At 37.5% G+C, this 14485-nt stretch overlaps 1 protein-coding gene across 5 annotated transcripts in view; it reads left to right on the top strand.

Annotated features, from left to right (window-relative positions):
• The window catches only part of TTLL7 (tubulin tyrosine ligase like 7), a 64923-nt gene that overhangs the window by 31446 nt on the left and 18992 nt on the right, over nucleotides 1-14485 (top strand). For all 5 annotated transcript variants that reach the window (XR_010474396.1, XM_065072690.1, XM_065072689.1 and 2 more), the window contains 6 exons: nucleotides 227-385; nucleotides 5855-5949; nucleotides 6619-6766; nucleotides 6847-6920; nucleotides 9828-9963; nucleotides 10762-10848. Coding sequence is in view for 4 of the 5 variants with exons in the window: in XM_065072690.1 (XP_064928762.1) it covers nucleotides 227-385; nucleotides 5855-5949; nucleotides 6619-6766; nucleotides 6847-6920; nucleotides 9828-9963; nucleotides 10762-10848 (699 nt within the window). In the remaining variant the exon portion in view is untranslated. The remainder of the gene's footprint in view (nucleotides 1-226; nucleotides 386-5854; nucleotides 5950-6618; nucleotides 6767-6846; nucleotides 6921-9827; nucleotides 9964-10761; nucleotides 10849-14485) is intronic.

Here is a 14485-nt window from a genome sequence, read left to right on the forward strand (position 1 = left end):
TGAAAGTACATATGAACTATGGGTAGTGTAACAATGTACTCTAGAGCTGTATAAAATGTCTGTTACTCCACGCAAACAGTTTATTTATTATAGACCATATATTTCATATTTTTTGAGTAGTATCTTTAATAATGACATTCCAAAGATTAAAAGTATAAAACATGTTAGTTCAATATATACTGGTGTCTTCTCTCCTGAAGAATTTTTCTGAAAAAAATCCCTACAGGAGTTAGTAGTGAAGACTCTCATTGTTGCCGAGCCACATGTTCTTCATGCTTATCGCATGTGCAGGCCAGGGCAAGCACCGGGAAGCGACAGTGTCTGCTTTGAAGTCCTGGGATTTGATATTCTGCTGGACAGAAAGCTAAAACCATGGCTCCTAGAGGTAAACATCCTTAAACTAATGTAGTTTTTTAAGAGTAAAGTGAAGTAAACCCCAGCTGAATCAATATCTACATAAGAAAATTTCCAAAGAAAATCTGCATGTTGAAGTGCTGTTGTTGAGTGCATAGATAATGCCTTTTCTGCAGCATCCATATGAGAACACTGCCTTGCAGTGATTTTTGGAGACTGAGGTAAAGGTGATTGTCTTCTTGAAGGAATGTTGCATTTCAGATGTTTTTTTTGAAAGTTTTATTAAGGAGTATGATGTCAATCTAGTTGTTATTGTAGCTTAAGGACCTTGTTTATAGCGATTGGGTGCTATATAAATTTCCTTTGTGAGTATGGCTCTGTATATGGCTTTGGCAAATCTTATGAATGCATGGTCTTAATTTTCTTTTTTTTTTGGGATATGTGTTCTTTTCCTCTCCTGTGGCTTTTAAAAGCACCCACAAAAACAGAGGAATCTAACTCAGTATACATGAAATGCTGTGAAACAGTTGGCTTGAGTGGACTGGAAGAAACGTTTTTCCTCTGACTTGTTACTGGTACAGTTAATCTTAAGTGATGCTTCAACACATTTTCAACCGGGAATGTTTGAGGTTTGTCTATTGTGTCTCTTTAATTACACTACTAATAACATACACATGGAGTTCACTTGTCATTTTTCAGATTGTCTTTTATCATTTTGTTAACTAGTTGGGAGGCTGTACTACTGGAGGAAAAAAGCAAAATGTATTGTCTGACAATAAATCGTGAATCTGATTTAGCTGCCAATGAGCAAAATGTACACAATTCATTTACTGAATTATAACCTTGTTCTCAGGCCCTTAATACTGTCAAGAGTTGTTTTGTCATGCTTATTTTTCTCAGGAATTCAGTATAATTTTCATTAGAAAAATATAAATTCCTTCACTGTTGCCATGCAGACATAGGCATATTTGTTGGCTTTGATGTGCTAGCCAAAAGCAGCACATGGCATGAACTTAGTTGGTACTACATTGACATTTTATCTTTTTGTCAAGTAAAGCTTGCTGTCCCTTTGATTTAGTTCTATACTTCCAGATTATCATCTATAGGACGCCTGTATCTTGTATATAAGTGTATATCGTTAAGCACAGACTGATGTTGGTGTATGTATGCATTCCATCCAGCCATATAGGAAATGGTGCCAGACCTCTTCTATGAGAGATGGTGAATCAGCTATTCTGGAGGACACCCCTCTATCTCCATGGATATTTACATGCAGTATGGAGATTATAGGGGGGTTGATTCACCATTTATGATAATGGGTCTCATAGGAGTGTGATACTATCCCACATGCCCTGTCTGTGAGGGAGAGATCTCATAAAGTAGTTAATGCTGGTCTGGTATTTTGGGTTGCTGGAGAATAATCCAGGATTTATGGTTGTGCACCTGGTTATTTTTTTAAATACAGAAGGCTAGTTATTTCCTTTTCTGCTTTTGGTGGTATAGGTATCCTTCAATGCATTTTGCCAGATGCTGAACTAAACTAACAGAAATTTCAAACTTTGAAACTTAGTAATTCAGTTTCTGCACTAATCCACTAATTTTTGCTGTGCTTCTTCATGTTTCTTTGCAGCACTCTCAGAACAAATACACAGTATGGATATATGTGCGCACTCTACACATACTATACGTAGTGTATTCAAGATCAAATATACAGTGTACATTACATATAATGTGTTTGTGTGTATATATTTTTTTTTCTTCCTTCCTTAACACAGTTCTGGCTTCTTCCTCAGATTTCCACTCTTACCTTTTCCCACCATTTCACTCTTGGCAAACCCCACTCATGGTGGTGAATCATTCTAACAGTGGTAACAAGTACTAATCACAAGGCCCTGAATGTTCCCTGTGTTGTGGGAAAATTGCCAAAATTGGATTAGGATGGTAAATCTAGTTTCATGTTCCCATAGCTCATGTAGCTTTTCTGTTATAAAGATAGCTTAATAAACTATTATAAGAAATAAATTGTGCAACATTATAATGACTCTGGTTTCCTGAGATGACTTTTGTTTATATTGCCTTTATGTGGTTTCGTTCTCCTGGTCCTTAACTTCCGGAACATTCTACCGAAGTGAGGGCTGTGGGAAATACGTGATTGCCATCTTGTGGCATCTCATGTTTCTGGCAAGGGTCTGTGCAGTCCCAGCAGCCTCCATCCTTTCTGAGCAGCAACAAGTACCTACATCTCCCTTCTGTTCCCAGAAAATCCAGTTTTACTCTTTTGGACCGATATTTCCAAGCTATGTTATTTTATGTACATAGGAAAATCATACAGTTGAAGTTCTAGGATGGACTCCATCTTATTCAACCTCTTTATATCCAGTTGGGATCACAAAGTTGTGATCTGTGAGAAAAAAATGTCATTTTAATAACTGCTGTGAGTGTAGGGTACCCAACTTTGCTCGTGATTTACACGGGTGAGAGAAGCTCACCTTATACACAGATCTGCAAATATGTTACTTAGTGTAACTGAACTAGGAAAACTTAAAGGACTTTGGACATCTTATGCCAAAGTATCCAATTACTGCTAATTCCTATTAGTAAAGTAGTTAAAGCTCACATACACAATCTTTCTGGTATTTACTTTCTTTTGTGGTATGTTTACCTTGCCTGGGCCCCTGGAGATCCAAAGGCCAACAAGGGGCAGCAGAAGTCTATGTACTTCTCCAAAAAAAGGTGGGGAGGTGGTTATAGCAAGTTGTCAGTGTCTTGCATTCTTCATCCGGAAGAACACGCTGTTGATGGTGAAGGCTTCTTTGTCTTTGCTCTTAGCTTCACCTAGGGTTGGTTTCATTCATTTGCTGCCACCATACACTTATCGGCTGTTCATTCACTGGCCTGAAATTTTGCTTTGTCTCCAAGTTTTGCCATAAGTGGTTTGTTCTACATTTCTTGGATTCTGCTCTGTGTTCTCTTAGTTATCCCTAAACCCAGTGTCATCTGGTTCACAAGGTTGCATTCCTGTAGTGAGCACAACTTGGCAACTGTGATCAGTGTGGATCTCAGAGTCTCTGGATTATCAAGACCTTCTCTATGATCATTGCTTGTACTTTTGGGGCCCCTCATACAATCCTGTCTTTGCCAACAATCTTCAACATGTGCCTTCCTGATCAAATTACTGATGTTATATTAATACAACCAAGTCATGTATATGTCCTGGTTCTCAGGTCATCGAACTCTAAATAATTGTCTCTCAGCAGACAGATACATGTATAATGCTTTGATAACCAGTTACTATGAGTACCTGTTGTGACAGTACCACTGGTATGTTCTTTTTGCTCTCAAGGAGTAGCAGTGAATCCACTAAGCACACATGGCTTTAACTGGCTCCATATTTGACCTCAGTAGCATCTCCTACTCTTCACAATTTTTCAGTGAATAAAGAGTGAAAAAGACTACAGTTTGATTTAACATATACGGGGTTACTGTGGGCACTTGTCCAAAGAGCTGGTTTAGCAACTTGCTTCTGTCTGGTGATCATGCCTCCTGGGCTAGATGGTTCTGGTTGCTGTTTGAATGAACATCTCATTTACCATTCCAAGCAAAACATAATTTTACACTAAATCAGCCGACAGAACTTCCTCACACAGGGACTTTGCAAAGCTTGGTCTGATACAGGGAAGAGGGAAGTGACACACAGGCAGGACTGAGAGCGGGGCAGCACCGGTCCTTGCTGGCAGTCTGCGGTTGCACTGGACTAGGTTCAATGTGAAGCTCCACCTGCGTGAGGCAGTTCTGTGGTGCTTCAATGTACCAGCTGCAAGATCTTGCCCTTCTATCCCCTGTTGAAGACATGCTCCCTGCCCTGTGACGGCACGGTTGCCTATAGGATTGCTTTCTGAGATGATCAAAGACCAACCAAAAAAATATTTTTCGGTGAGGTTCATCTTTTGTGGATAATTGGGATCAGCTTCCTCCCTTTCTGCGAACCCCTGTGCCAAGACAGTGAAGTAGGCAGAGTGTGACAGCTTGGATTTGTATTAGTTTAAAATGTGATGGTAAAGCAGCCTTCTGCTTAAGCTAAGAAAAAGGGGGTTAGCACTCTCACAATTTGTGAAGCTTAGAAATGAGTGATTAGAAACAATCATGAAGTTCATTCTAATAAAAGATCTGCTCAATGATAGACACTAACAGCATTTGATATAATAGGATTTTTATGGCTTATTAATTTCTTTTGCTTTTTGAATTCTATTGTTAGCAATCTCAATCACTTTCTTAAAGACTGAGATCCCTTTCAAAACATTCATGCTGTCCTACAGATTGAACAGAGATTAAATCTCTGTTTCTGAAAGGATGTAATATTTTATTCAATTGATTTTACATTTATAAAGTCATTCATGTAATCTCTCTTTACATTTGAAAGGTCTTTTCAGTAGATATGTGACAGTGAAAAATTTCTTTTCCTACTCCATACTAACAGGCTGCAGCAGTGGGAGGGGAGAATATCCTCTTTGACTGCTTTGGTAAAGAGGTGAAATGCCAGGCTGAAATTTATCCTGTCTTTAGTGTCTGTCCCTTCTGTAACCAGTGCTGCTCATTCACTGTCAAGGTGAGATTCCTGCTTCTTATTAGCTCCCATTGCTCACGTATACACTTTTACACCAGTCTGGAAGGTGTTCCTAGAAATGTTGATGCAGCTACTTCATTATGCCCCCACAAAGCTTTCCAGAAGCTGACATTCTTCTGCAGGGGCTCCAGAGCTTGGCAGTGGTTATGTGGTGGTAGGTTGAGACTTCTGGCTGTTCATGTCTGTTATTCAGTCTCACTTCTTCCCAGTTGTGTTTCCCTTGTTCCTCTATACTTATGGTAATATTTTTAATCTCTTTTCTTGTATTTAGCTTACAAGATTTGCATTATTGAGACTGTTAATTATTTTATATTTTCACACTATGTGCTGATTTAATAGCTTAGTTCTCTAGGTGTTGCTGTAAAGTGTATCTGAATAGTTCTTTTAAATATACTTTAGAAGACCTTGAATTAGAGCCTGTTTCTGTCCTTATATAGCTGTTACTTTTAAGAGAAGTATTCAAAGTTGTTTTAAGACTGGGAATTAGGAAAGAGTTTAACTCTTCCTGTGCTGGACTACCACAGCATGGCGCACAGACTGTTATAACACGTTCAGCAGCACTTTGCATGGTAACATTTGCAGCAACCAAGAACAGATTAGACTGGATTTTCCATGCTGGTACTTGAATAGTGTTCATTTTAAGTGTCTGTGTCTGGATAACTTGGTGGCTGAAAGGTACATGTCGTGGCTCCCAATATCTCTGATACTCATGCTCTATTTTTTTTTTTAAATACAAATGAAAATTAGCTTCTCAACATGTGTTCTCTTAATCTCTGCTGTATTTGAAACAATGGTTTCTCCAAAGCCTGTTACAATAGATGTGTTCCCAGTGAAGGTGACATTCCTGAGTCTTCTGTATCTTCGTTTTTTTTTCAGGTTAATCGTGCCCCAAGCTTTGGAACTGACCAAAAAATAGACTATGACGTAAAAAAAGGTGTTCTACTAAATGCATTAAAACTTCTCAACATACGGTAAACTTGTCTTCTTTTCTGCAGTCTGGCTCTCCTTCTGTTGCTTTGATTGATTGATTGATTGATTGATTGATATAAATTGATCTGGACTAGGAGAAAAGACAATTTTTTCCACCTTAATATTTTTAAAATGTAGCTGTTTCTCTTGCTGTCAGTTTTGCTATTAAAATTAACCCAAATCTCATTTTTCTTCTTGCTCATGTGCTTGCAAAAAATGAGCGGTAACTTTTAAACTTTGTTTGTTTATTATTTTTTTTTTTAAATCATTTTTCAAGCAGGTCTCAAAGTGCACATAGGAGTCCAGTCATGGACAGGTGACCACACAGGAAATTGTCTTTGGCGATACTTTCACATATAGTCAAAAGCCATAACCCTCGACAGGAAAACTTTGTAGTTGGGATATGTTGGAGAAAATCTACACTTCAGGAAAATAGATACAACCATGTTTGTACATGAAATTACAGTACAGAGTCACTGCAGTGCACCTTAAAGGGTGAAAATATTTTAGAAGTTAATATTTTAAGAAAGTTCCTAATGAGTGTTTCAATTCTAATTTTATATCAGAAAGTGCACGACTGACTGAAAAATACAGGTGATATACTTGAGATGAAAGTGCATCTCATTTCTCCTGCATTGGATTGACATATCTTAATATCACCTGTGTTTCAGGACAAGTGATAAAAGAAGAAATTTAGCTCAACAGAAGGCCGAGGCTCAAAAAAGGCTGTATGGTCAAGGTTCAATGAAAAAACTGTTGCCAGGATCCTCAGACTGGGAGAAGCAGCGCCACACACTGGAAAGGAGAAAAGAAGAACTGGTAGGAAGGAAAAAACGTGCAGTTCCTTGTCAATGGATTATGCTCTTTGTTTTTAATTGCCTTATTTTCTTGATATGTAGAAGGAAAGACTTGCACAAGTACGTAAACAGATTTCCAAAGAGGAGCATGAAAATAGACACATGGGGAACTACAGGTAACTATTTTTGACTGTATTAGTAGGAATTATTCAATTCATTCTTCAGGAATAATGGAAACAAGTACTTCTGGTAGATTATAATTTTCTGCCAAAAATGTATAGGCATTTGTAGAAAATGTACACATGTGCACCAAGTAGTGAAGGTTTTTTTAAATACAGCTCATTTTTTTATTCCAAATTTTTGCATGCACTTAGGAATTTATATTATATCAATCACTAGTGTTTTTGCAAGATGTTTGCTTGAAAGACATGATTGTTCACATTCAGTGTATCAAGAACCATGACTGTCATAATGGACCTGTGTGTAATTACATATGGTGATTCTTATCTCTAAGGGGGTGGCAATATAGGGATGTGAGTGTGCCCCTATAAAAAAGTCAAATCTGAGTATTGCCCTATAAAAAAGCAAATATGAGTGTTATCTATGAGGCTTGCAAAAAACTCAGAAACTTTATTGGTACTTCCATTATTTTAGATAAAATGGCATTTGTAATACTGTATTCATATTTCTGCACTTTGATTTCAGATCTTAGTAGGCTTAAACATAAGTATCTTCAGAATCCTTGGCAAAATATGTTCAAAAGGAAGTTTTAACTTGTTGGTTACAATAGGCATTGGCCAGAAAACAAGAATTTTGTTTTATGAAGTTTTTTATTATTATTTATTGATATTTGCTTAAATGAAAAGTTCAAGCAAGGCCTATGGACATTTGGTACCAGGGAGCATAGTAAGGCTGTGGAGAAATGATGGGTGGGTTTGCCCACTCTTTATAACATTCATCCAGTGCATGAGAGGTCTGGGTTCACATCCTTTATTCAGAACTAGTCAAATTGCCTTCATTGCTGTTCTTCACCTCTGCTTTTTTGAGCAGATAATCTGTGTTACCAGTAAAGTTCTCGTTTAAACAAATAGAAGTTTCTGTGAAAGTTTCGTTTTTGATGAATTAACTTTTTGATTACAAAAAGTCTTTCTTTTTAGTATATCTATCTTTAATTACATCCTTTCTTGATGTATGTGGAGCTGAACTAGTACATCAAAAAAACCCTCACAATGGAGCAGTTATTTTCATGCTACTCAGACTATCATGATGCTTTAATACATTTTGGTTTTTCAGTAACTTTGAAGTCTAACTTTTTGACTAATGACATTTTGGGCTGCTTATTCAGCTCTCGACTGAAAAGGAGTCAAATGTTCTCTTCATTTAGCTTTTTGGTTAGTGTAAATCAATAAAAATGCAAAAGTATTTATTTTCCTCGTGGAGGAAGTGCAAGTATCATTTAATGAAGAACGTGCACATGTGAAAGGGCAAAACGCCTTTGTGTTTTCTTATTGCCTTGTGTTTGCAAAAAGGCTGAAGAATCAGCAGAGCCTGAGAAGTAAAGGAATGTTGGCTAGAGATGCAGAGAAATTTTATCTGAGCTTTATGCAGTCTTTTCTCCTTGTGATGTTGTCCCGCAAGCAGGACTAGCTTCTGTCAGGCATTGCCAGAGAATCATGGAAATTCTGGGTGCTGGTATTGCTGCACAGATTAATAATGCTTTCTGAATAAAAATCCAGAGAAACCTCGATCAGCCTCAGCAGGCTTTGATTTAATCTTTACGTTACATCAGTTCAGCAGCTGCCTTAGTCAGGTGTCTGTCTGGAAGCACAACTGGCCCATTGATGCCAGAAGGAGCCCTGGGTGATCCAGGTAGGAGCTGTGCGTCCAAGCATTTGTGAATTCACGAGGAACTGAAAAGAATATACATGACTGCAAAATGGCCTTTAGCTGCCATGTTTTTTTACATATATTAAAATGAATGTCCTTTCTTTGAAGTATTGTTTCATAGCACCTTTTTATCAGTAGAATCAATGCCAAAGTGTTGACCACAGCTAGATTAAAGCTCCTACAGGTATTTTATGCAAACTAGAACCATCTTTGGTTTGCTGTAGAACTGCCCTGAGTCTAATGCGATCATAACAATCATTTTTTTATTGCAACAAAATCATTATGACAGATATTTTTTCTAGGAGGAAAAGACTGGAGAGTAAGAAGAAGGAAGTAAAAAGTTCACAAAAGATCCACAAAACCATAATGCCAGTCAATATAGAAATGGTACCTGTGCTTTGCACCATGCAGGCAGAATTAACTTATGGATTACTCCTTAAAATACACTAGAAATTAGTCTTCCACCTTCATAATTTCTGGCTGTGTTTCAGGCATTCATGACAAATGGGTTAGAGTAGTTTTATTCAAAGCTCATTGTTGCTCGATGAGTGTGAATACATCACTGAGTCCTGCTTCACGTATTGTCATAACCTCCCTACCTGTGATTTTGGAGAATAATGGCACAGCTGCTTTAATGGAAAAGCAGAGTGACCCTGTACATCTGTATACCAGAAAATTTATTTTCTTGTAGTATCTGTTTCTTCCTGTTCATTATTTAGCGTTCATGTGCAGTCCATATTCAATCTTCAATTTACGTCATGTCCATTAACTCAATGCAATTGTTCAGATTTTCGCTGTTTTGTGTCTTTTTATTGCTAATAAAATTATTTTGTGGCTCTGAATTTTACATGCAATATTTCGTTAATATCGTTGACACCTGCATGCATCGTTCATACTCACTGAAATTTCAGGGTGCTGCATAACTAAGTTTTGGTATATCTCCAAAATGGCCTGCATGGTATTTCTTTTGACTGTCTAATTGCTGACTTAAACATGAATGTGTTCACTGCATTGAAATTAGATGTAGAGAGCAATGTACAGAGTATATGCTTTATGATATGATATTATATAAGTATTATAGCTGGGCTGCACATGCATTATAGAAGAGACTGTGTATTAGCTGCATTATTTTTGTTCCTAGTGTGATAAGTAGCTCAGCTTGTGTCTTAAATGCAATGTTTTTTCCCCTATTTTAGGCGAATTTATCCTCCAGATGATAAGACGTTACTTGAAAAGTATGAGAGTTTGTTAACCGCCGCTTTCCAGACATTTCTTGCTGGGAGAGCAGCTTCACTTCAGCGGGAAATGAATAACCCTTTAAAAAGAATGAAGGTACTGAAGCCTAAGAAGCACTGGCTTCCTTTTTCCATGGAATTCATGACCTTGTGGATTCATCTCACAATAATAATCTGTGATGGCTCATAAATAGCATTTGACAATGTTTCCATCATTTTATTATTATTCTCTGTGCAGCTTGTGGGCCAGATCCTTGAATCTGGATGAATGGCAGTGAACCCAGGCTGGAGACAGGCTGGATGGCTTTAAGCTACTTTACCATTTCCCTGATGCTCAGCCTTGCCCCTGGCCAAAACAGAGTTTGGCAGAAACTACTTAGGAGCTGGTAATTGTCTCCTCCTTCCTCCAGTGATGTCCCCAGCCTATTAATCCACTAGTACAGACTGGAACAAGAGATACAGTGAAACCAGCTCCACTAGTTTAAGGCATCCAAAAGCTCTGCCTGATTGCCTACTTACGCAGTCAGAGACAGTAGGAAAATGGCTATAAAATAACCAACTAAGGTGATTTCATTTGAAATCTGAGAAATAATTTCCCATCTTTGTAGTTGGCATCATCCAGCAGCTTTACAAGAATCTTTCTTCAACCCTTTCTTCAGACTTTTATCTTTAATAAATTTTAGACTTGATTTTAACTTCCACTTTCATGTTGATTGCAAGCAGAGATACATGCATCAAGTGAAATACTTCTATGTCATCCTGTGGAGGGATTCATAGTCTTATTTCAGGAATTAAAAATCAAAGTAATTTCAAATTCCTACCACTTGGTGCTTGAATTTCAGAAGGGTAGCATACTCCTGCTTTGAATTAATTGTTGTGAAATTCCCCTTTCTAGGAGGAGGACATTTTGGATCTTCTGGAGCAGTGCGAAATAGATGATGAAAAACTAATGGGAAAATGCACGAGGCAGCGAGGACCTAAGGTATTTGACTTTTACATTTCACTCTGTAGAGAAGTAGTCTGGGAATTTAAAGTGGGGAGTTTAGTTAGCTGATCCTGCTGGAAGTTTTCTTCCTCAAACTGCCATTAGCCTTTTTTTCTTTTTTCTAAGTGTCCAACTAAAACTCATTAAAATTTTAACTGAATATGAGATCCTTCTTTTCCTCTCTAAGCTATTTTGAGAAATTGTCATGCATGGCAACAACTGTTGTACAAGAGATTGCTTGATTTCCGTGTGTGAAATTATTTTTATATCCGTAGCCTATCTCGAAAGAACGCTTTCATCTTTAATTGATTAGTGCCACTAAGGAATTTTGAGATCATGGGATAAAAGGCACTATGGAAGCTCAGAGAAGTAATTATGATTATGATGTGTCTGTAGCTTGCTTACTTGCTAAAAGGGTTGTACAGTATATCTTGGAGCCTGTTTCATAGCCAAAACCTGCTTTTAAAGTGAATGTATATTATTTTTCACTTAATGCTTTCTGGTCGTGTGCATAGTTCATACAAGTCTTTGCCTTAAATACACTGCATATACCTGTAAACCAATAAAGAAAAATAGTTTAGGCTTGGCTAAATTAAGTATGTTTCTTATATCCCGCAAACATTTTAGGTCAAGTCTTCTTGGAAGAGCCTACATTTATGTTCCTGAGCTCTGATGGATTTGTTTATGGATGCATGTAAATCTTTTTACAGCATTTTATGTTTCTGAGAACATGGTGTACAAATCTGGGCATTTGCGTACAAAATAAATGCTGACAATTGTCCTGAGCTTTCGGGGGTACTTTATATATGTGCAAGAATCCTACATGTCACTACAGGCGTGCATACTGGAAGAGGATCTGCATACCCAGCCTGACATTAAGATGGATTTGCAGGCACCTCATTACAAATATGGGAATTTTGTGAGCCTGTGCTTTAACAGTGATGGATTCATTTAAAGAAGAGCAAAACAATTCAGTCCACCCTAGCAATATACTCAATCCACATTCTTCAGGGATTCTTTTCCTTGGGGTTTTATTTTCAGGTCTTTAACATAGGATCGCTTAATTCAAGTCTAACATCTCAGCCACATTTTTGCTTTTGCCAGAAGCCTGTCTTTTCCCAGCAGCCCTCCGAGAGCATCTATCTGGTTGGCTGTGTGCACACAGACTTGATCTGTACTGTCTCTGCTCTGGTTGTACACAAACCATTCCCATGCTGGAGGCCATAATCATTTAGTAGGGAACCGAGCCCAAATTGAGAAACCTGTCTTAATTAGCTTTGAGATGAAGTTTGATCAATTTATGAGTGAAACTAAATGACATGGTCTTCTTTTATAGCAGGCCAATGGGTTCTGTAGCTTACAAGCTGCTATACCAGCACAATGTTGTTTGCACTTATGGGAGAAATTAAAAATTGCTTGTGACCAAAATCCCCACTTTTTTTTTTTTTTCCCCCCATAACATTGATGAAATCTAAAGGGAAGGCAATGAAACTAGCTCATCCAAGGAGATTGTTTCTTTTCCTTGCAGTGTGCACACTTCATGCTGTACAGGATCTCTTCCCCTGCATCTTTTTTAGGGCCCTGGTATCCTTCTCAATCATTTAAACTATGCCTACAGTGAAGCCACATGACTGGAGACTTCTGGTTGCACAATATCTCATGCATTCACTACTTCGACATGCACATGTCCATTGCAGATGGTCCTTGTATCTGGTACCAAATGAGCATCTCCTCTTTCCTGTAAAGGGCCAGGTGCATGTGGCGAGTAATATGCACTTGATTGGCCACCTCTTTTAAAGGGCCTGCTGTGAGATACGTAGTGTCCAAATATAAATCTGTATAGAAATCTGGCGAGTGAGGTAGGCAGTAGAACTTACTATTGCCTGTCAGTCTTTCAGGTGAGAGAATAACCCAGCTGTAAAACTCATCTTCTTGTAATCAGAAAATCCTACAAATAAAAATCCATTAGCATCTCAGAGAAGAAACATATGCAAGATCTACTGGACAAAACAAACCTGAGGGAACAGTACTTTTTGCATCATGTTGCCCAACATGTAAGGTTCATTAAGAAGGTCATAAAGTCCTATCATCCCTTACAAGTCAGTGACTGGCCTGCTGAGAGAAGCTGCTGTTAGGAGGTCAGATGCTCAGTGTCTATAAATAAGCTTTGCATGTAACAGCTATTCCATATTTGCTAGGCATTTCAGGCTTATTTTTATTTGAACGTGATTATGAGCTCAGAGTAGAAGTCAAGAATTTCCCAGAATGAAGGCATTTTTGCCTGCAATTAAAATTTTACTGAATTCTACTTAGATTGAGAAATATGTTCTGGAAATGTCTGATTTATTTGTAGCCTCTAGAGGGCACCTCGTCCTTACACACTGTGGGGTTTACTGGCGTTCATTACATTGCACCTGTTTGTGCAGGAAGAAAAACTAAAGAAATAAAATAACAGATATTTTAGAGGAAATGAGCAATTAATTTTATTTTTATTCTTCTGATATAAAATCAGATGAGTTTAATTAGAGAAAAATCAGGTTAGCATGAGGGCAAAATCAAGGTCGTTGGAATTGCTAAACAATCAAGTACCTCTTATTTTAAGAGGTCAATTTAAACCCAGATCCAGCTATTATTTGTCATTAATGCATTTTGCATAATTTATCTGACCTTTCTTTTTATTCTTTGTTAATTGATGTGAAGTCTCAGTCAGGATGTTCTTGTTTAGCATATTCTGTGTGAGGAATATTCAGATGATGAGTGGAATGAGATCTATCTTAACACCCCTGTGAATTTTGATTGAAAATGTTTATTATATCTTGTATAACTCATCATGAATGTCTGATCAATATATATCCATGATACATAGCATTTCATGATTAGAGCAGCTATTTTTGAGAGAGCAGTAAGTGTAGAGGCACCTTAAATTGTCCTTTTGGCAGGTAGATGGATATCAAAATATTATTTGTGTAACTGGACAATAGTCATGATGCTCCTCAATGGAATATTTTTCTTCAACTTGTCCTTAGCTTATCTAACAGGTTGGGCTTGCAGGAACATACTGTCACTCTTAAGTTAGTGGCAGAAATCTCTTTCCTTCCTCATCTGGAATAGAAGTTTAGGTAGCATATGTTTAGCTATAAAGTGTATCTTGCAGGAACAGTATCTTTGAGGCTTTTTTCAGTTGCCGTTCACAATAAATCTTGGTGTATTACATTATGCTAAGGTAATAGGGCAATTTAAACTCATCCTGAGAGATCTTCTATTTCACTCTGACCCAAAATATGTTCAGAATTTATATTGATCTTTTTAAATCTGAGTTTTAATTGCAGTCCATTAGATGACTAAGAGGATGAAGCCATCACCATAGTTTCTTTATAGCTGAGAGTTACTGGAAAGAAAATATGTAGGGGAAAAAGAGTGACCACATGAGCCTTCTTAAGATAATAGATATAGTAGAGGATATTGCATTTTTCTTGTCTACCTGATGGAAGATGAAACATTTTAATTTTTGGTTCCTGCTCTTGCATCAGTTTCTCTGCCTCCTACTTTTTGTTTTGTCTTGAAGTATCCTTGGTAATAGCACAAGATTAATTAACTAACAGCACTGAATCCTATGTGCATATGGGACACTCAG

Source organism: Columba livia, chromosome 8 (assembly GCF_036013475.1).
Source record: "Columba livia isolate bColLiv1 breed racing homer chromosome 8, bColLiv1.pat.W.v2, whole genome shotgun sequence".
Lineage (NCBI taxonomy): Eukaryota > Metazoa > Chordata > Aves > Columbiformes > Columbidae > Columba > Columba livia.